Source organism: Ambystoma mexicanum, chromosome 4q (genome assembly GCF_040938575.1).
Source record: "Ambystoma mexicanum isolate Mex_15411 chromosome 4q, UKY_AmexF1_1, whole genome shotgun sequence".
Lineage (NCBI taxonomy): Eukaryota > Metazoa > Chordata > Amphibia > Caudata > Ambystomatidae > Ambystoma > Ambystoma mexicanum.
In genome coordinates, this window is record NC_090928.1 from 1,140,224,579 (window position 1) to 1,140,248,093 (window position 23,515).

The 23,515-nt window shown below is 49.5% G+C and overlaps 1 protein-coding gene across 3 annotated transcripts in view; it reads right to left on the reverse strand.

The window, feature by feature from the left end:
* The window catches only part of BABAM2 (BRISC and BRCA1 A complex member 2), a 1,270,030-nt gene that overhangs the window by 304,202 nt on the left and 942,313 nt on the right, over nt 1-23,515 (reverse strand). For all 3 annotated transcript variants that reach the window (XM_069608726.1, XM_069608725.1, XM_069608724.1), the window contains one exon: nt 270-340. In XM_069608726.1, coding sequence (XP_069464827.1) covers nt 270-340 — 71 coding nt within the window. The remainder of the gene's footprint in view (nt 1-269; nt 341-23,515) is intronic.

A 23,515-nucleotide genomic window follows, 5' to 3' on the forward strand; every position in this document is an offset into this window, starting at 1 on the left:
CTAAAGGGCATGACAGCTCAAAAAGGAAATTCAATAATGTGAATATCTAGAAAGCGGTGTCCCCACAAAAAGGTACCCAATTCAGTTGTGTAATGATTAACACTCCACCGTGGCTATGAAAAGCATTTTATACACCGGCAAGGGAGGAGAATGATAAGGCAGATAATATTATGAAGTTACTTGGTCTACCCGCCCTTGGAATCCACACAAAGAGTGAAACGCCACATGTAAAGTAGCCAGTATCAGCCCTGTAACAAGTCATTACTCACGTTCCAAAATGGCTCAGGAAAGCTGCAATGTACTCTCTCCTCTTGTGATAACCCTGAATAATGTACTGCACCTGCAAAATGAAAACAAAGACATGGGGACTTCAAGACACTCTGAACAAATCCTATTTTCCACAGCTTCAGTCTTTCCATTTTATAAAGGGGATCAAGACGCACCTGCACAAAGAACACATTCATCAACTCTTAAGAGCTCGCAAGTCTTCATCTGAACCCCGCTCAGCCCTCATCTACTAGCCCCCCGATAACAAAATTGACTATACTGTAGCACCCCGTGGTAGCCAGGTCTACAAGCGCAGTAGGGGAGGCCCCTCGTAGAGGAGGATGGAGCTCGGCAGCAATTCCCATTAGTGGAGAAAAGTCTACTGGTGGAAGTAGCCAATGATACTGTCCTGGAAGACTGCAGGTGGGAAGGGCCAAAATAACATGGGGTATGTCGCATGTTATTCCGCCATGGCCTCCATGCTCCATATGTTGAATCGATGTCAAGGAATTGAAGGAGCCTTTTCCTGGCCTAAAGCTTAGATTCTCTATGGATAAGCTTCTGGATTCCCCGAAACTCCCATACTGACCTGTAATGGGCTTCTGGATGCCCCATGGAAGGGCCGAGAGAGAAGTATACCTAGTGGGGGGCGGAGGGTTAGGGGGTGGGACCTGCACAGCCTCCCTTTGCCAATCAGAGACATTTCTGCACACTGGGCCACTGAAATGGCCATGTGGGTTGGAAAGCAAGCTTGTCCGATTACTTTCCATCATCCCACTACGCCAAGACTTTTCTGCCAGGTGGAAACCATTATTGTCTGCCGAGGTGGTGATTCTTGATTCATATGAACCCCAATTCACAGTGTAGGCCCCTCTGGAGATCTGTCCATCTCCTTTCCCTTCCTCCCTTGCGATTTATGTAACAGGTTTTGCGGCACTGCCCCACTCCTGTGTACAACATATGTGTAAGGTGCCCGTTGCCACCCACCTCCACATGCAGCGTTCTGCTGCTTCTCAAAGCTAGATCCACACGCTCGCGTCTATGCCCCAAATTGAACATTTATGGCCGTTCAGGGGCGCACAAGGTGCCTTTGTTCCTCCTACAGTTCATAATTACATGAGGTAAGAGGTAAGGAGCGTGCCTTCCACTCTGCACTCTCGCTTGATTCAGCCCCATAAAAGGATAAGTGCCATCTATTACTGCAGTTGGTTCCTGCTTCTTTAAACAGATGCAAGCAAAGTCTTGACACCATTCCAGTCATTATTATTATTACTGCCTTCTGATGTGTTATTTGTCTAGAGATGACCTAACCCTGAGGGGCCGTGGAGTACTGTGAACACCAGCATGGGGCAAAACTCAGGTAAGGCTAAGTTACAAAATAAGGACCATGATGAAATTTACAAGGAGCAGTTCATATAGCTCTGGTACAGGAAATGAGTATGGGGACAATGCAGTTGAGCTAGAGGCATGGATGTAGAGTTTACAAGGCGCCGGGGCACAGCTGGATCACATAGGTCAGGTATAAGTTATTGTATTTATTGTTTGCTTGTTAGGCGCTTATACAATAAGAATATACCTTTTCAAAGCGCCCATAGGGCAGGAAGGGAGGGAGGGTACATTACAACACAATATTAAGAGCTAAAGGGGAAGAGGAAGAGGGACAAACCTACTATGCCTTGTGAGTATTCAGAAAGTGCAGAAAGGAAGAGGAACGAGGGGGTAAGTGCTGGGGAGTTCGAGCTCGTGGGTGAGCCAGGGAGGAAGTCCAAGAATGTTGAGTGCGACATGGTCAGGGCCGCCGGAGGCGTACGAGTCTCCAGAGCGGAGGGTGTGCGGATGAAAAAAGCTATGGATAGATAGGAGCTGGGAATAATTGGTGTGAAAGGTCAAGGCCCCGAAGATGCATACGGGCCAAGGACACCGATTCAGCAACTGTGGGACTAGCAGAGGAGAGAAGGCGGGAAGGAGGAGGAACCATTAAGGAGTTTCCGGAATATGAGATGATCCTGCTGAAGGCCCAGGGGGAGGGACCATTATTGGGAATGTATAATACATTGGGAAGGCACAAACTCAATGAGGTAACATAGGAGCCAGCGTGCGTACACAATGGTGTGCACAATCACAGGGCTCCAGACCAAAGGGTAGACGGGGGCCCGCTAGGCTGTAAGTAATTGAATATGCTCTTCACTACGACTACCACATTACTGCCTTGTAATTCTAAAGGTATTTACGGTACCAGATACTACAAACAGCAAGGTAATATTAATTCTAATAATTTTTTCAAACATTTTTTTCAGTAGCCACACTGTGCGCAGGATGAGCAGTATTGACATGAGCGAGAGGATAATCCCTCCCCTTTTATTTCTAGTAAGAAATGACTGAACACACAATATTTAAGCTGTGCCGAGAAGTGAGTGGCCCAAGACACGTAGAAGCAATTGAAGGTTGGTGGACAGTTTTGGTTTATGGTTTTCATAAACAACATAACCTCTCATGGTCAGTTTTTATATCAAACGTGGCTCTTTATTTTTAATGTTTAACTGAAGATGTTCCTATCTACATCGTTTTGAGCTGGGTGTCCCGAGGAAGGCTTGTTGGGATGAATAAAACCGCAAACTGATGCAAGACACAGTCCTCCCTCTTTAGCCAGAAACACAATGTGTCGACATTGATAGTGGAACTTGTGTCACACTGTGACTAACCCCACCTAGATTTAGGGCCTATGCGCAGTTACCAGCTGGCCCATGAAATAGGTGAATGTGTTTTAGTATAGCCGTCTCCAGTGGCTGTAGATGTATAACCATTGATTGATGTCTTGTCTATGTGCTAAATGTGTGGTATGTATTGTATAGAATGGTTTTTGATATCGCGATTTATTGTCTTGTTTGAATACATTTTTTTATTTTTGCGGACAATGTGTGCTGATTGGTGGTTACCTTCATCACTACCCGTAGCTTGTCCCCCACCTACTGACGTGTTTAAGGGCGGGGTAGCCTGTGTTGCAGTCAAATGTTTTGCATAGTTGGTTCCCTTATGAGACAGGCCCCCGGGTAACAGAAAATAGGGATTTACCCAGACAACACAATATGTGTTAGGCCACCCTGTGGTTGGTTGGGTGTAATTTATTGCACAATAGAGAATGCGAATACTGTATCGTTTTCTGATGAACGGTTTAAAAAATGGTTGAATTTACTCTCGATGTTGTGACCCCCCCCCACCTGTGACTGTAGTGAACAGACTTACTACGAATGTTCTTGGATTTCTCTGCACAGATTTATGTTTAATATTGTGTAGCATGGCAATCCTGTTTTGTTTCTTGCAGAAAAGAAAGCGGAGCGCTTTGGTTCACGAAAGGCACAGAAGGCCATGTTAGTGGTTGTTGCCTCTTTGCACTGGAATAGGCTTTGACAAGTGGTCCATCCAGACTTCCACATGTGAGCCTCCACCTTTCTTTGAACCTGATCACAGCTGTGCCCTCATTCTGTCCAGAACCGTGTGCACACAGTGAGATATGCTTAAGCTGTTCTGGTCAGATGTGTTGCACAAGGATGTATGGAAATGCTTGCAGCAATATCTCTGAATCAGTAGAACCCCTCTGGGCAACATTCCATTCCCCATTTCTTTTTTGTCTCGCTAGTACATAACAAAACCAAACATTTGGACATCACTCCCCTGCCCCCAAGAAGAGGAGCCTTGCTTCAAGTGCTAAACCACCTGCACGGTGTACACAAGCAATACCAGACGTGGTTTTGTTTTATTGGGGCAGATCAGAGACTTGGGTACACCGATCGGCAATTAAAGCACTTGCGTTGGGTATAGAGCTCTCCTTTAAATTTGAACCCGAGCAGCCTTGACTCAACCATTCACTCTTCTGAGGTCGAAAAATTAAGCACGATTACATTGGACAATAACTATAATCACAGCATTTTGAAGCTAGAGGAATCTAGCATGGAGCGCTATATGAATAAAAAGAAACACATTCAGGTTTAATCCCTCGTAACAGTATGCTTTCCTGTTTTCTCGGACACATTACACTGCAGCATGTCGCAAGAAGGCTTATAGAGCCGTCCAATAGCTTGCAGTAAGGAATGCCACGAGACAAAGCATTGGCCAATGTTAAATGATAGTGTTCTTTTTCGCTTTCTCTTATTCACATGAACTTAAATTGGTCTCTCCAACTGCCATGGTACGAAACATACAGCCCTGTTGACTGGTATTGCGGTACAGCTCTCTGCATTACCACACAAGAAACCTAGATGCATAAGTGCAAGAAAAGGCAGGTAGATTCTAGGGCAAGGCAAGACTAGGCAGCCGCCCAGGGCAGCACCAGTAGCTGGGCCCCAGACTGACCCGTGTGGGTAAGCAGCAAACACTCCTGTGCGGGAACAGTAGAAATCCCTCCAATGCCAGGCGGGGGGGGTGGGGTGGCGGGGAGCAGTCCCTGGACCAAAAGTGTATTTGTTTTGGCCGGTATAGGAATGGGATTCTGGGCTGGCCCCTGCTTGCACGAGTTTTCTGAAATAACCCTGGACAGAGCCAGAGCTGAAGTCAAGCATAATGGATCCATTCCCAGAACACATCTTAGCTATTTAAGGAGCCTGGCCTTTCCCCATTTGCATGTTGGTGACTCTCCATAGACCTCTGCCTGGGCTCAGAAAAGCTATTTTGGGACAAAGAGGATAGCTGAGCCTGAAAGAAGGTCCCATAAGCAGAAGGGGAAAAGAGAGCCGCTTTGAGGGACTAACAGCAGTAGCTGCTTTTGCTTCAAAAAAGGCCACCACAAAAGCAAAGGCAGAGCCTGGTGCAATTATAGAACTTTTAACAGCGTCTCTCAAAGCATTGTTTATGTTCCCAATCTGAACTGGAGGCACCAAAATGTAATTAAAATAGACAAAATACACGGCCTGCAAAGTATAACGTGCAATAGGAAAAAATGAAGCACGTGGCTGTAGTTTACGAGCCTTCTGGCCTGGAGGCCGGTCTTCATGAGGGAAGGAACAGCATAAGAGGAGTCAGAACCCACTAAAAGTACAGATGTCCTGACTATACTGTCATCATGCCGAACACCCTCTGCCAAAGCACTGCCCTTGCAACAGGCCCCAACATTTCAGTTGATGGTAGAAGGCTTACTTACGGGCAAAAGGCGAATAAAAAGGGGCAGAGGAAGGGTAATTAAATCATTATTTTCCCCCAAGCTTGTTATTATCAATGGCTTTACAACATTGAACAAAGCATTGTCTACCAGCTAGACCTGTCTCTCCAGAGAGCAAGAGCAGACTCTAGCCCGCCTGCTTGCTGCTTGAAGGATATGCAGGTTATCCATATGGGCGATTTCCGCGCAACAGTGAGGCGGAGAGTGGAAGAATGTTATTGGGTTCTGACAGAGCAGCTGGGAGGGAAGAGGCATGAAGGAATTTGGGAGAAAAGATATGGAACATTTCCTTTGATGAGTTCTCAATGTCTGCAGCTTAAGTAAGCATTGTGGCCTCTTTGCAGAACATACTCGTAGCCTCTGTATTGGGAACCGCAGGCGGTGCGATCGGCTGCAAATGCAGACTCTCTTCAGTGTCTTTCAAGTGTCCTTCCTCATCTCTTCATTACTCGCAGATCCTTGTAGAGCCATTGTGATCCTCTTCTTTGCTGACCTTGCACCTGCAGAGGTGGCCATGATATCCAGGACTTGGTCAATGATGGTTTCCAGCAGACCCAGAATTGGTGCTGATGGACAGTCAGAGGGGAGCGCCATGTTGTGGAACACCTCTGTTATGACATCAGAATACATGGTATTGAAGTATATGTGCAATGAGGGGGTTTCAAGTGAGGGTCAGTTGGTGGCTAAGTGGTAGAATTCATTGTGCATGTACAAATGGAGGTATTACCCAAAAATCTCGAAAATAAAATGTATGGTAGATTTGGTAGATTTGATCGAATTTCAGCTGTACGAATATTTAGTACAGGTCAAAAAGTACATCAAACTCATCATACGGTACCATTGTAGGGAACAAGGGCAGTGGGGGTTGCAACGGTGTCCCCCGCACCCTTGTTCACTACAATGGTTCTGGGGGTTGCGGGGATGTCCTCCGCTTCATGTACAATAAAGTTGTACTAAAAAAAGGAGGACCCTGCGGCACCAGTCCCCAACCACGTAAGTGAAGGGAACCGGCGTTGCAGGGATATGGGGTCGGGGGTCGGCGGCACACAGCGAGGTGTGCCGCCAACAGTAAGTAGGGGCGGGTGGGGTAAGAGAATGCGCCTGAAATCATGCATGATTAAACCGCAGCGTGCATTTCGAATTTGGCTTTTTCTAAACCGAAATTTTTCGATGCAGTGAAATCACGCGGATCCATGTTGACTACAATGTTAAGATGTGGTGGTGAAATTGACCAGGATCAAAAACAAACAGACGCTTGTAATAGATACTTTTCTTCCACAGCTTCCTTCTGCCTGAAATTCATCCACAGGCCCTGACTTAATAGTCACTAAAAGGGTTCCCAACAGCTCAGCAATGGCACCTCTTTGGCCGGAAATGAAGGTATTGGCACATTTACTGAGCAATTAGCACCCTTTTTCCCCTTTCCCTTGGTTACAGACATAGATTTTATTTAAAACGGACACTTTAAAAAACTTTTTGTTTCAAGGTCTTGTGTCCTAAATTGTGCTTCCAGCCCTGTGAGCACGGTGGCAGAACAAATGCCCGTTATCTGACCCCATTCACGGGTCTGTGTTGCTTTGGACAGGACCAATAACAGAGGAGTGTGGGTCCATGAAACCGAAATTTTGCGAGAGAGCGGTTCATCAGGATCTCTATGGCATTGAGCAAGTCGGGTCGTGGCACAGGCTGTTGGGCGGAAAGTCGTGTTTCTCCTGCTAGAGACCCTGCAGTGGCTCTCGTTCGGTTCAGAGAGGGAGAGGAAGAGCTCCAAGTCATGCCTTCTTCCTCAAGAGCTCCAAGTCCTGTTTTCTTCCTCCCAGTGCCACTCGTCTTTCGCTTTCTGTCGGTGCATGTGGTTCATGGAGCAGAACAGGAGTGTTAATGTTGGGAGGGGCCTGAGTAAAGGGTGTCCAGCATGACCAAAAGACTACAAGTCCCCAGGCCACCACACGATGAAATTAGTGCATTTTGGGTATTGTAAATGGGCTAGAATGTTACAGGCAAAAATGAAAATGCATGCCCTATTAAGGCCCAAGTCGAAAAACAATCCCTTCTCATGAGAATACACCACGCTTAATCGCTCAGCACTTAACTACTGACCTAATCCTGGACAGGGTCTGGAGTCATAGAAGGAACATAGCCAAAATTCCCTGTGTGCCACTTACCTCACACTCCAGCCTCAGACACCAATCCTTCTCACTGTATTCCAAGGGGGCACACTCCTAGCAAATCCTCATCGCCCAGCCCAGGAATGTTCATCTTCCTGGGCAATAGGAAATCATCTCGGCTGCTTCCGGAGGAGAAAGGAGGATGGAAAAATAAGTGTCAAACTGTGTCCCAACACAGCCACCATTTTGTACTGAGTCCTTCAGTATGCAGTATAGAAGGAGGGAATCAAATCAGGCCTTCCGCCCTCACCCCAATCCTAACTCGGTGTGCCCTGATTAGGATATTGCTGAACTATGGGTAAACATGGATCTTCTCGCAATGTCAACGAGCAAGCTCCACAGACATGCAAACCCTTGGGGTGAACATGGAAACCAAAGAGGGTACAGATTCACTATGGTAAACATGGGATACCGCTAATGGCCCTAAAAGAAAAGTATATGTCGTCATGTCCAAGCAGCACGCGCCAACTTCCTATATGTTCAATTAAATGTTAATATACACTGCAAGTGAACACAGTGCTTCTAGAGGCTGAAGGGATGCAGTGACAACTATGGCGATCTAATTTTCTAGTTATCTTAGCACCCCGGCCTTACTGAAAAATGTCACTAACATAAATGAACATGTACTGCATTCCACAGCTCGCAGGTGTCTGTGGCACAAAAACACGAAGCTCGCGTTTACATGACCGTGAAAAGCACGCACTCTAAGGGAGGCAGACACCTAGAGTAATGAGAGCACAACAGTGAACCAGCAAATAATGCACACGAGTATTTACAGAGAAACAACCTGGAAAAGAAGGGATTCTCGGGCTTGACTGTAACTGCCCACGCGTAATGAGTTTTACTTATAATTACAATGGGCCTGGGATGGGTTTAAGGGGGATCAGACAGGCTGCCAGCTACACTTGAATAATCCCTGGGCTTTCCACTACTAGGTACATGGTCTGTGATAGCACTGCCCATAGAGCGCTCATCAGGATTATCCAGCAACGTCAAGTCTGGATTAAACCCTTTAATCACTCGTCCATTAGCTTACTCAGCACAGAAGAGGGGGGAGCTGGCTTCATTGTGGCACAGAACCTCATTGCTATCTTGAGGTGCATGCTTTCTCCAAATACATGGTTCTACAACATGAGGACTAGAGGTGTGAGAACATGTCAACTGACCCCATGCCACATATGGTATTATATTATATTATTATATAGCAAAACATGGAAAGCGAGAATTTATAAGTAAATATTAGTAATAATTATCACAGTACCATATATGGCTGGGGGTGTTCACAAGACCGCTGCAATCTAGGTTACACCAGGGTGTTGTTGGAAAAGCCAGTGGTTGTATGTCACCGCTGAAACTCAAACTACAAGATGACGTGGAGACAAAAGTGGGAAAAAGAGGAATGTAGAGAGAGAGAGAGAGAGAGAGAGAGAGAGAGAGAGAGAGAGCGAGAGAGAGCGAGAGAGATAACTAACATGTTTAGCTTCATAAGGCACAGGAAGACATCACACCTTCACTGAGCCCAGTCTGGTCTCTCCTGCAAATTGCCCGCCCAAGGCTTCACTGAAGACACAGGTAAATGTATAGAAAAGGGCATCAGTCATTTGGAAAAACATTATGCAGCCTATACAGGCCTATGAGACCATTGATCAGTGTAGAATGCCGCCTCTGAAGGACTTCTGCGCTCACTACATTATCACAGGGTTGGATAGTACCAGTCACAGATCCATTTAGAAGAGGGAGTGGCAGACCTTGGAAGGATTAAGACCCAAAATGACAAAATCAAACCTGAGGCAATCATTTGACTTCTGTACGCCCTTCTTTCTCAAGAGTATTCAGACTTTGTCTGGAGAGAATTTGAGAGTTGTTGCACAGAACATTGACATTCCAGATCTCTTTTCGGTCCATCTGAGGGGAAACTGGACACAATCCCATCCAGGTGGGCTGGGGTGAGAAAGAGAGAGACTTCCGAGATTCTTGACCAAAGCAGAAGAGGGGGGAATTTGTGTTTCATTGTTTTGGAAAGCAACTGAGCAGGTAGTATAGCCCATGCATTGATTGGCTTCAGTAAAATTAAAAGACAAATGCTAGTTATAGCGATGGTGGAAAATGTCTCGGCCATTTCAACTACCATTTTCCATTGGTCAGAAACGGGGCAGAGATATTATTATTATATTTATTGAGATGTACAACAATACAGATTCATAACGGAGCACTTTGCAGAGGTAACAACAGAACAGATATACAGCAGGTGACAGGGGGTAGACTCAGAGGAAGGGGGTACAGCTGTACAGGGTGGTGGGGAGGAAAGGGGTGGACTGTGTCTAACAAGTCAGGTGGCACAGGGGATATTTGCAAAAGGAAATAGGAGCACAAGATGGGTCAACAACAAGACGATTCCCAGAGGATGGCTCCCACCAGGCACAACACACAGTCTCAAGTAGAGTCCGGGAGCCGTCATATGAGCAGTCATTACAGTCAGGTCTGCTGCCGTCCCCTGCTAATGCAATAGTTTCACTTTCCCCTCTCGGAGTATTATGTAGGAAGACTTCCTGGTTGTACCACAGAAGGAACAAGTTACTTATCTGTAACTGTTGTTCTCCAGCATGGGTCTGGCATGGATTCACATGCTCATTCCCCGTCGTCAGGCTGGGAATCCTCGGTAAAGAAGAAATCAGTATCAGTTTCGTTTCTGATCTGTCTTTCTTAGTAGTAACCAATCACTGGTCTCTGGGGCATACTGCCCTCAGCCATTCATTGCCCTCTCACTAAGCCCCCCCCCGTGGCAGCCATCCTCAGATTTGGTAGCACATAAAGTGGCAGTATGACTAAGTGAATAGCCGCAGAGGGGTAGGAGGGAGGGTTCGCATGTGAATCCATGCCAGACCCATGCTGGAGAACAACAGTTACAGGTAAGTAACTTGTTCCTTCTCCAGCATGAGGTCTGGCATGAATTCACATGCTCATGAATAAAGAATACATAGCAGTACACACATGCACAACCACAGGAGGTGGTAAGGCTCAACATTAAGCATTACATAAACTCAACATTAAGCAACTCTTACCTCCTCACCAGGCCCACCTTCAGGCGAACAGGTTGCGCAGCACTGCTTGGCCGACTCTGGACTCCTCCCTGGAATCCCGGTCGACGCAGTAGAATTTCGTGAAGGTGTGCGTCGACCTCCATGTAGCAGCCCTGCAGATGTCCAGCAGAGGCACACCAGACATGAATGCCGTAGTAGCAGCGATCGCTCTGGTTGAATGGGCTCTCGGATGGCCGGGCAACGGTCGGTTTGCCAACCGATGACAGTGCATGATGCAGCCGGAGAGCCATCTGGAAATGGAAGCCTTCCAGAGGGCCTTCCCTTGATTCACAGGTCCAAAGTTCACAAAACATTGTGATGTCTTCCGAAAACTCTTTGTGCGGTGCACGTAGAACTTCAGCGCTCTAGCTACATCCAGTGAGTTCAAAGTCCTCTCGGTCCGGCGACGAAGGCGATGGGAAGAAAACTGGCAACACCAAGGGCTCGTTGAGGTGGAAGTCCAATGGCACCTTGGGCATGAAGGAAGGATGCGTCAAGTCAAGTATGGAGGCTTGCAGGATAGGGCCTCAATCTCTCCCACTCGTCGTGCAGAGGTGATGGCCACAAGGAACGCTGTTTTCCACAACACAAATTTCAACGGTGCCGAATGCAGAGGCTCGAATGGCGGCCCCATGAGCCTGGTCAGCACCACGTTGAGCTCCCATGCCGGGGCCGGAGCCTTCACCGGCAGGAATGATCCGAACAGTCCCTTCATAAACTCCTTCACCAGGCGATGAGACCACAGGAATGACCGTCCCGTAGTTCTGGTGTATCGGGAAATCGCTGCAAGATGGATCTTGATGGAAGCATGAGCTAGCCCCGCCTTGGCCAGCAACAGCAGGTATAGCAGCACTTGAGGGGCTGTAATTCGCAGAGGGTTAATCTTTCTGTGCACGGCACCAGACAGAGAACCTCTTCCACTTGTGTCCGTAGCACTTCAGAGTTGAGGATGCCCTGGCCTTTGCAAGCACCTCCTTGTAGACCGCCGGGATATCGTACCCTCCAAACTCTAGTGCTGCAGGAGCCAGGCCTGCAAGTTCAATGACTCCGGGTCGTGATGGAGGATGGCGCCTCCTTCTCTGGAGAGAAGATCTGCGTCCGTCGACAGTCTGACTGGGGGGGGGGGACGCTGACAAGTCCAGAAGGTCCGGGAACCAGATCTGTCTCGGCCTTGAGTTGGTTGATGAGTCCGAGCAGCCAAGGCAACGGAGGGAACGCATACAGGAACAGGGCGTCCCAGGGGAACGAGAAAGCATTGGCCATGCTCCTCGGCTGGGGAAACCTGCTGGCAAACCTCTGGCACTTGGAGTTCGTCGCCGTCGCAAACAGGTCGATCTGGGGTTTGCCCCATCGTTGGAAAAGCCGATCCACTTGATCCTGACGCAGCTCCCACTCGTGGCACGAGCGCAGCTCCCTGCTGAGTGAGTTGGCAATGACGTTCTTTATTCCTGCTAGATGGAAGGGCACCAGAAACATCCCCTGGGCGACGGCCCAGTGCCACAGATCCTGGGCCTCCTCGGACAGGGCTGGGGATCTGGTGCCTCCCTGCTTCCGGATGTAGAACATCATGATGTTGTCGGTGAAGACCCTCACCACCTTGCCCTTGAGGGACGGGAGAAACAACCTGAGGGCCCAGAACACTGCTCGTAGCTCCAAGATGTTGATGTGGAGTGACCTCTCCTCCGGGAGCCAAAGGCCTCTCGCGTGCAGATCTACGATGTGCGCTCCCCATCCCTCCAGGGAGGTGTCCGTTGTCACCGTCTCCTGATGTACCGGGGTCTGAAAGTCCTTGCCCGCCGTGAGATGCGCACGGGTGCCCCACCATTGGATCGCTTAGCGAAAAGCCTCGTAGAGCGGGATCCTGTCTTCGAAGCTGCCCGTCGCTTGTATCCAATGGGCATCGAGGAACTCTTGTAGAGGACGCATCCGTAGCCTGCACAGGCGCACAAGGTAGATGCATGAGGACATCATTCCGAGCAAGGACTTGATGGATCTCACCCTGGCCACGTCCGTGGCCAGCAGGCGCTACACCTTGCCCAAGATGGCCTTCGTCCTTTCCTCCGATGGCGAAGCCAATCGTGCCACTGCATCGAGCTTGGCTCCCAGAAACAGTGAGACCTGCGACGGGACCAGGTGGGATTTCAAATAGTTGGTGGAGAATCCCAGGTCCGTGAGAAGTTGGACGGTCTCCGCTGTGTGTTTGACGGCGAGTTCTCTTGTCCTTGTACGGATGAGCCAATCGTACAGGTAGGGGTAGACGTGGATCCCCCGCAGGCGCAGCCGCGCCGCCACTGGTGCGAGGCACTTGGTAAACACCCTGGGTGCCGACTTCAGCCCGAACGGCAGGGCCTTGAATTGGTAGTGCCGCCCCTCGACTACGTATCTGAGAAACCTTCTGTGTCCTTTTAGAATGGGGAGGTGGAAGTAAGCATCATCCAAGTCCAGCGACGATAGGAAGTCACCCTCCTCCAGCTGTCCCAGCACGTGCTGGAGGGCGACCATCCTGAACTTTTGCACCTTGATTTACTTGTTTAACCGCCTCAGGTCCAGGATGGGGCGCCAACCACCTGCCTTCTTTCTGACGAGGAAGTACCTTGAGTATACTCCAGAGCCCCGGAGCCTCTTGGGGACGAGCTCGTTTGGCACCTTTCTTGAGCATCGCCCTTACTTCTAACAGCAGTTGAGGGACGTGATTTTCCTTCCTGGCCACGGGAGGAATGCGGGGGCACTTCTTTAGAAATTCGAAAGTGTGCCTGTGGGCCAGGGCATCCAGCACCCAACGGTCAGTGGAGATGGACTCCCACACCCTGACGAACTTCGCCAGCCGGCCTCCCACCGGGTTGGCTCAGGTGGGGGCCCGACGCTACGGCCGGTTCAGTCCTGCTTGGAGGCAGCCTTGCCACCTTGGCGACGACGAGATCCTCATGACTTGCCGCGTCCTTTGTAGGCCTCCTGCGATGAGGAGCGGGCCGCCTGGTGGTACGTCGAGGAGCCGCTGCCGGATCCCTTGGAGGCACCCTGTCTGCCTCCGGCGTTCCGAAAGGGCGGCCTTCGTTGCTGCAACACTCCCAAGGTCCGAGCCGTCTCCGTGCCGGTCTTGATGGCCTGAAATGACTCACCAACTGTTTTTCCAAACAGGTTGTTCCCGTCGAAGGGCATGTCCAAAACTCTGGGTGGCACGTCCTGGTGGAAATCAGTTGCCCTGAGCCATCCCCGCCGTCGAAGGCAAACACTGTTGCCCAACTGGTGGAATCCAGTGTCAGCGATATCCGTGGCCACCGTTATGGCGTGGTCTGATGCCTCCTCACCTTCCTGCAGGATCTCCAGGGCCTCTGACCTCTTGTAGTCCGGTAGGAAGTCCAGGAGTGGAGCGATCTTGTACCACAGCTCCCTGTCGTAGCGGGCCACAATCGATAGGGCGTTGGCCGCCTTAATTGTCTTTGCTGCAGATGAGATGACTCGTCGTCCCATGGCATCCAGCTTTGATGACTACCCCGCCGCTTTCTTCTTGGCCACCGCAGAGACGACCAAATCCGGGGTCGGCTGTGCCCTAAGGCACAAAGGGGCGGAATCGGGGACCCGGTACTACTTCTCGTACCAATCCCTCTTGGCAGGCGTCGTGGACGGGTACTTCAGGAGAGAAAGTCCCTCCTCCCAGATGCCGTCAATCAATGGTACCGCGAGGACCGTCTTCCTCTTGGCCTCGCACCGCTGATAGAGGAAAACTTCCTTCTTCTGTTCCTCAGGGCAGAGCTGAAAAAGCTCGGATGCCCTGGCAATCATGGCGTGGAAGGAGCCAATTTCGTTGGGGCGAGAAGGCCCCAGGGAGTGGTGATGGAAGGCCCATCCCGTCATCACCACCCTCGTCATCCGTCCCCCGTCGTGGCCGTATCCGTTCCCGTGTCATCACCCGGGACACGGGAAGGAGGTGAAGGCTGAGCGGGCCGCGAGGGATGGAAAGGCGGGGGAGGATGAACTCTCCTCCGCTTGTTCGGAGGGCTTCCCGATGGGCCCGGCTCTGTTGGGTCATCCGTTGGGATGAGGGGCAATCTCGTCCTTATCTCCGTGCATAAGGTTTAGATTGCCATCAAAATGGCCACCGAATTGTCCTGAGGCTCGGGCCCCGGCTGCGACGGGCGCAATCGTTGCTCCTCCTCCACGGAAGTCTCATCAGCGCCACCGTCTCTCTTTACGTCCGCCTCCTCGGGGTTCCCCCAGTGGGGCCGGACCTCCTCGAACCTCTTGTTGAGGCCCTGCACAACTTCAAGCAGCTCCTCCTCAGAGGCTGCATCTGTGTCCATGACGGCCACCAGCAACTCCCCTCTTTTTCCACTGGGGTCTTCACGGGGGTCTTATCGATGGGCTGAAAAGAGGATTCCCTCTGTGGCGGCAGGGAAACTCTGGGCCCCGAGGTCACCTCCACTGGGTTAGCCTCCACAGGCTTCGCCAGGGCCGCCGCGACTCCCTCCATAGAGGCCTTCTCCTGGTGAATCAAGGCCTTCACCACCTTGGGCGCGCTTGAGGCCTTTACCTTGGGGGAGGGGTCACCGCCTCGCTTCCCCTTGGCTGATCCCTTCGAGATCGACCGGGGCCTCTCCAAAAGCTTAGCCGGGTTCTCGGATTTTCTCTTTCCTGAGCCAGAGCGTTGGCTCGTGGTTGATCACGTCGGTGAAAGTGCACCCTGCCTGGCAGCCAAGGAGCCCGATCCTTTAGCGCTTCCGGTGCCCGCGGACTTGCGATGCTTTGCCTTCTGTTGGGCCCCCGTCGCCGGGGCGCCCTCACAGGACTTAGAAGACCGCTCAGACTTCTTCTCACCTGCTGGGCCCTTCTCCAGCCAGCTGGTGAGGCGGGACCGACGATCCCTCATAGTCCGCTCCGACAGGTTCTTGCAAAAAGCACAGTCCTTTTCCACGTGCGTCTTGTCTTCATGAAGGCAGTAGAGACATCTCAAATGCTCGTCCTCCTTGAAAACATTCTGTAATCCGCATCCAGGGTAGTTCCTGAACAGCTTGGATCCGGGTGCGAGCTTCCCTTGTCCGTGGCCATGTCCACGAGGTAGGCCTCAGATCTTCTGGAATCTTCCAAGAAGTGTAACTCGATGAAAACTTCGCCCTTGAGGGGCGTAAAAATTTCCGAAACGGGTCCCTGTTGATCTGAGTAGAAACGGTGGAGCTTGAGCTCGATTGACCGAAAAAAAGAGATAAAACTTGTTGAAAAACGCAAAACACAGTAAAAGCTTGAGAGCTATAGCACGAGGACTCCCAACACTTGAACGTGCGGTAAATTTCTGAGGGTGGCTGCCAGGGGCGGGGCTTAGGGAGAGGGCAGTCATTGGCTGGGGGCAGTATGACCCAGAGACCAGTGATTGGTTACTACTAAGAAAGACAGATCAGAAACGAAACTGATACTGATACTGATTTTTTCTTTACTGAGGATTCCCAGCCTGACGACAGGGAATGAGCATGTGAATCCATGCCAGACCCCATGCTGGAGAAAGAGAGCAACAGGTAGCTCACTGCACAACAACAAACTCTAAGTGGGCCTTGAATGCAATAGCATTTCCCTGACAAACAGCAAGGATTCGATCCTGGGAAATGCTTAGATTTTGTACATTTTAGCCCTCCGTCTCCTCAGCAGCAAAATGTGAGGTCGAGAAAGAAGGTCCTTAGTACAGGCTACAGATACTGACACTGGCTTCCTGGGGCTCATGTCTGAGGCATCCAGTGCATCTTCCGAAGGAATGCAGTCATGCATGCTCTTGACCTCATTCTGCAAAGCCCTCTCTCTGGGAAAAGGAACCATTGGCGAGTTGGATGCCTCTGCCCCTTTGTGTAGCTCAGGTGATGGCCTGATGCTCCGCTCCCTGCACTGCCAACCGACTGACTGACTGACTGACCTGCTCCCATAAAGCCGCAAGGGCCGCACCACGCGTCACTGCGTTCTCGTTCTGATGCTTCAGCAAAGGCCAATTGACATGGCAAAGTTAAAGAAGCGATATAAAAACGTGCACAAACAGCAGCGAGCAGTGTCTTAGATAGAATCCTAGGGACCAGTTGAGAGGATTGTGTGCTCCAACCTATATGCCAATGCATGCTACAGCTTTTTAGCCAATTCACTCCAGAGAGCCCCAAAGTTAGTCTTGAGTTAGTCTGCTTTAGTATGATAGCAGGAAGGTCTGGGAAGAGTGAGCAAATTATACTATTGATGCAGCCGCTGTCTTTTATCCATGGCTGTAAAGACAAGAGGTTAGGTTCTGAGAAGAAGGGAAACTCAATCTGTGGTTGTACAATACCCATAGATTCATTATGTACCTATGTGCAACTCACTTCTATGAGGTCGTTTGGTGCTGTCTGCAACTAAAAGCCTGAACAAAGTGCAAGCCCAAAAGATGTACAACTTACACCTTGATAATAATCATTTAGAGCAGAGGCTTAAACTAGCGGCCTGATTCTGGCACTCCAGAGGAGGAATTAATCGCTTTCAAACCAGAGGACGCCTTTATCATAGACTTTCTGGTTTGAAACACAGCAGCCTCTGTAGGTGATCTGATTAAAGAGCTGGAATCATAGAAACTAATCTGCACACATTCAAAGTTCCAGAGCCTCTACTTTCCCAGTGTGACAACCCAAGTTCTACTGATGGAAGCACTGATGGAAGCATGTTAGCTATGGCTGATAAAGGGTTCTGTCCCTAGAGTGGAATGACAACCTGAAAGTCCTGCTGGACCTGCAGGTCGAGTAATTTAGTTTCCCTACTCGATTTATGAGAAATGCACTCGACCCCCGGAGATGGGTGACAAAACCTTTCCCTGCGGTTTCTGTACAATGGTGCATGTCACCATAAACACACTTCATGTTTGGTGCACTGCTGCCACTCCGAGGCCAGCCATGCACAGTGAAACCTTTATTTTACGTTCACTGAGAACAAAGCTTGTTTGCAGTAAATGGCAAATAAAAATGTAAAACATCCAGAATTTCATTGTACTCGCCGGCAAAGTAGAGTACCATGCTTATGCTTCCAACTGTTCTAACCAATCCATAAATGTGTGCATAAACGTCTAACGTATAAGGTGGCCTTCCCCGTTGCCATCACTTCTACAAGCAGAGTAAACAACCTGCAGACTTTGTAGAGGAACTATTTGTAACTATCCATAAAGACAGTGGTGTCCAGAACACACTGAGGTTTCTAATCAAATTTTCACGAAAACCAGTGCGTCGAGTTACCAGCTTTGTTTAAAAAAACAGTTAGCCAAGCAGAAAAGTCATTCGACGCATTTCATGTTCGCAGAACAGTAATGTTTTATTTGGACCGAACAAAAGGCACACGAAAAACAAGTCTGTTTTGCCCGGTCAGTGAGAGCAGCATAGCCATGTGGATTAGGTGTTGCATCGAAGAGTGTTACAGCCTACCCAATAAAACATTGCAACACAAAGGCCACTCTGCAAAAGGCACACATTGGGTACACTGTTATTTATGGCCAATATCCCACTGGAAATCATATATAAAGAGGCAACATGCCTCTATATGAGATACATTACTCACCGTAATCGTATTTCTGATGCTTGTATCTGCTTAGATCACATGCTGTGCATAGGCCGACATCTAGTGGAAGCTGCGGAGTATTACAGTTTGTTTTTCGAAAGTCGAAAATGGGCGTCGACACAGGGCGTGCCAGTAATACTATCCCTAGTGTGACGTCCACTGTACCCATGATCCCTCACGCGTCTAGGATCCCCAGATTGTGTTTTTCCTGACATGAGGTAGCATGAGGAGTAGCGTGAGTACAGATAATCCAAGCAGATAGGTAGAAAGGTAAGACTACAAGCAACCATGCACCTTCTCTCAGAGGGGAGGAAGGGTGGGTCGCATGTGAATCTAAGCAGATACAAGCATCAGAAATACGATTACGGTGAGTAATGTATCTCTTCTGAGGCTTGAGGAATCTGCTTAGATCACATGCTGTGCATAGATTAGCGAGCAGTACCTGAAGAAGGAGGTGGGGTGTGAGAAGGGTCATGAGCAAATAAATGTCTTAGAACCGCTTGTCCCACTTGTGTATCTGTCTTGGAATGAGTGTCAATGCAGTAGTGCTGAGTAAAAGTGTGAATAGAGCTCCAAGTAGCTGCTTTGCAAATGGTGTCAAGGGGTACATTTGCAATGAAAGCCAGAGTGGCCCCAATACCTCTTGTAGAGTGGGCCCTAGGCGTGAAAGGCAGAGTTTTTTCAACGAGTGAGTAACACAGCTGGATACAGTTAACAATCCACTTAGAGATGGCACCTTTAGAGACGCGATCCCCCTCTCTGCCTGTAGCTACGGAGACAAACAGCTGATCTGTTTTTCGTAACGGTCTGGTCTTGTTTACATAGTAGAGGACCGCCCTACGCACATCTAGTGTGTGTAGTTTCACCTCAGCTGAGCTTTGTGGGTTTTGGAAGAAAGCCGGAAGCTCGATGGACTGGTTTACGTGGAATTTAGAGATAAACTTAGGTGAGAACCTAGGGTGTGTGCGTAAAACCAGTTTGTCCTTGTGGACAGTAAAGAAGGGATCCTGCACTGACAGAGCTTGGATTTCACTGACCCTTCTTATAGAAGTAATGGCTACTAAGAAGGCAGTTTTATAAGTCAGATGTTTGAGACTACTTTTATGCATGGGCTCGAAGGGCGGGCCCATGAGTTTAGATAGCACCACGTTCAGGTCCCATCCTGGTGGTGGGTTGGAAATTGGAGGATGAAGTCTCTTTACTCCTTCCATGAAAGCTTTAACCACTGGTATTTTCCACCACGATACCTTGTTATGGGAGGTGGTGTAGGCTGATAGAGCTGCCAGGTGCACCTTTAGTGAGTTAAAAACTAGACCTGCATCTAGCAGGTGGAGCATGTATGTAACAATAGTGGAAGGAGTGCATTCAATTGGGTTGATTTGTTTATTCTGGCACCAAATAACAAATCTTCTCCATTTGTCAAAGTAGCAGTGCCTTGTGTTTGGTTTCCTAGCTTCTTTTAGGATGTCCATACATCTTTGTGGTAGATTGAGATGTCCAAACTCTATGACCTCAGGAGCCATGCTGCCAGGTTCATTGAGTTGGGTTGAGGATGCACTGTTTGACCCTGGTGCTGGGACAGAAGGTTGTACCAGGTTGGAAGTCTGATGGGTTCGCACACCGCCATCCTGCGTAAGTGTGGGAACCAAGGTTGTCTTGCCCACATGGGAGCAATTAGGACGAGCGTCATTGACTCTCTGTTAATTTTGTTGACCACCTTCCTGATGAGAGGAGTTGGTGGAAAAGCGTACGCAAACATCCCTGACCAGTTCATCCACAGGGCGTTCCCCTGGGAGTCTGGTTGGGGGAACCTGGATGCAAATCCTGGGCATTGTCTGTTTTCGCTTGTGGCGAATAAGTCTATAGTGGGGCAATCCACTGAGAGAAGATGTCTTCTACGACCTCTTTGTGTAGAACCCATTCGTGTTCCTCTGGGAGGGAGTCTCTGCTTAAAGCATCCGCTAGGGAATTGAGCTCCCCTGGAACATGTTGTGATGACAGGAAAATGTTCCGTCTGAGTGCCCATCTCCAGATTTTCTGGGCAAGCTTGGACAGATTTGGTGAACGAGTCCCTCCTTGCTTGTTCAGGTAGAACATGGCTGTTGTGCTGTCCGTCCGGATTTGCACTGACAGGTTGAGCAGGTAGGGCTCGAATGCTAGAAGTGCTTTGAATACTGCCAGAAGTTCTAGCAGGTTGATGTGGTTCCTGGCTACTGAGGGAGACCAGAGACCTTGGGCTGTGTGGTGGAGAAGGTGAGCTCCCCACCCAGTGAGGCATGCATCGGTAGTGACTATTGCCTGTACCTCGGGATCGTGAAAAGGTTTCCCCTGAGCAAGATTTACTCTTGTCCACCAGTGAAGGCTTTGTACCAATGTTGGCGAAACGACCACTAGATCGTCCCACTGACCGCTTGCCTGAGACCACTGTTTCGCCAACCATTCCTGCATGGGACGCATGCGCAGGCGCGCGTGGGGGACCAGGTAAATGCGTGAAGCCAACATGCCCAGCAAACGCATTGCCTTGCGTACCGTTATTTGGCGACCTGCCTGATATTGCGGAATTTGCAGTAGTATATTCCGAATTCTTTCCTTTGAGGGAAACGTTAACCCTCTTTGAGTATCCAGGATAGCTCCTAGGAACTGTTTGGAGGTGCTTGGCACTAGGCTTGATTTCTTCTCGTTGATTGAGAAGCCTAATTCGTGAAGGAGGTCGATAGTCCTTTGAATGTTTGTCCTGCAAGTTACTGGGGTTTCCCCCGTTATGAGCCAGTCGTCCAGATAAGGGTATACTGGGATAGCTTTCCTGCGTAGGTGTGCAGCCGCCACCGCCAGTACCTTGGTGAATACCCTTGGTGCCGAAGCTATCCCGAAGGGCAGCACTTTGAACTGATAGTGTTGACTGTCCACCTTGAAGCGTAGGTACTTTCTGTGCGCTGGAAGCATGGAATTATGAAAATAGGCATCTTTCATATCCAAAGTTGCCATGTAATCCCCCTTTTTTAGGAGGGGGATTACCTCTTGTAGTGTAGTCATACGAAACCTTTGGGGCTTGACATACTTGTTGGCAGGGCGCAAGTCCAATACTGGGCGCATTGTTAAATCTTTCTTTGGAACAAGGAAGTAAGTTGAATAAATACCCTTGTTTACCTGGTGTCTTGGGACGATTTCTATCGCGTCCTTTAGGAGCAGATTGTAGATCTCCTCGAGGAGGATCTTCTGATGTTCTAAAGAGTGGACTTTTTGTCTTGGAGGATGGTTTAGGGGACGTTGCAGTAGTTCTATACAGTACCCATTGGATACCGTTGACAGCACCCATCTGTCGGATGTTATCCCTTCCCATGCCTGGGTGAAGCTGGATATTCGTCCCCCTACTGGGGTTGCATGGGAAGGGACCCTGAACTGAGCGTCACTGCTTTGGTGGAGGCGTGCCGCCTCCTCTACTGGGGCTGCCTCTGCCTCTACCACGTCCTCTTCTACCAGCCCTACCATACCCCTGGGTAGACTGTTGTGAGTTGGTGTTCCACTGGGTACCCTGGGTGTGGGAATAGCTATTTCCTCTATTGGAATTTTGGCTGCGGGGGCGACGAAAATTGCCGTTCCCTCTTTGGTTAGGTGGCTTGGTAGTTAACTGGCCAAGGGATTTGAGGGTGTCGAATTCTTCCTTAGCGTTTTTTAGAGCGTCCTCGACTGCCTTCCCAAACAGGAGATCACTTTCCACTGGTTTGTCTAAGAGTGCAGCTTGTGTTTCTGCTTTGAATCCCGACTGCCTCAACCAAGCATGTCTTTTGATGACAGTCCCCTCTGCTATAAGTCTACCCGCATTGTCTGCGGCGTCCAGAGTTGCTTTAAAAATGCAGCCTGAGACGTTTCTTCCCTCTGCACAAATGTGAGCTAGCTGGCTCTTAAGGGGTTCGGGAGCAGAATCTATTAGTGCTGCCACTTCTTCCCACTGATGGCAGTTGTAGCTAGCCAACAGTGTGGTGGAATTCACGATTCTGGTTTGGTAGGCTGCCGTGGAAGCTACTTTTCTGCCAAACCCATAGAGTTTCTTACTTTCCTTGTCGAGGGGAGCCTCAGAGGAAGATAATGGGGTACCAGCTCTCTTGCGGGTGTTGGTTACGACTAGAGAGTCTGGCTTAAGTTGACCTCTAATATATAGAGGGTCCGACTGGGCTGCTTTAAACAGCTTCTCTACCCTCGGGTTTACAGGTCTTGTCAGGTTTGGGTTGATAAGGGATGGTGCTATTCTGCGTTGAATAGATTTCAGGATGGGAATGGTCTGGGCTACTGGCTTCCTTTCCCCTATTAGTTCCTCCGCAAAGTCCCTCTCTTCCTGGACACCTTGTGTGTCTATGTGGAAGTGGTTAGCTGCCCGAAAGAGCAGTTCATTCAGGAGGGGCTGATTATCTATTGGGGAATCAGACACTGGGGCTTCCCTTTCGACTGGTGAGTCCATTCGGAAAATATCTGGGCTATTTTCTGGCTCATCCTCGTCTTCGTCCTCCCCGTAATAATCTGACCCTGCGAGATCTTCTGGCATGTCAATTTCCTGACCCTCTATAAGGGAAGAGTTCCCTTGGTCTGTAGGGAAAAGGCAAGAATAGGGTTGGACCTCAAAGGGGTCCGAAGGCCTTAATGGTGTCTCGACCCGGGGCCTTTTATTTGAAGGGATAGGGTCCCTTGAACCTGAGGGAGAAGATTCCTGAGGGTTTAAAGCTAGGAGTTGGTCAGGGTGTCTTTCGAAGAAATTTGCTAAGGAAGACATCCTTGACATTACTCTGTCAATGTCCTCGCATGACCAGAGTTTGGAGCTTGGGGTGACCTTGCTGGAACTTTCTATGGACTGGCCCTGAGAAGACTTGGAGGGGGAAGTCAGTTCTCTTGTTGTGGAGGAATGCAAGGGTTGTTTCCTTTGCTGCTTACCCCCTTCCCCGTGGGTGGAAGTGTGTTTACCATTTCCCTTATCTTTCGACGCCTGGCGTCGAGGATCGGAGGTGGAATCCCTGTCTTTCGAACTAGCCTTCGAAACTGGGCCCTCCTTACTCCCAAGTGATGTACCCTTTTCCTGGGGTGCAGGCTGGTGACGGAAGTCGTGTTCGTCTCCGGACGATTGATCTTCCGTGATGTTAATGGTCGAGGCACTATGTGCAAGTGTGGAGGCTTGCCTGACGTCGTGCGGCGACCTCGACCGGGACCGCCCAGAGGACGTCCTTTCGGACCGCTCCTTCTGTGCCTCTTTCCGAGGTTTCGACGACGTCGAATCTCGGGTGGATTTTTTGTGTTTAGCGTGTGTATGTGTAACGCTT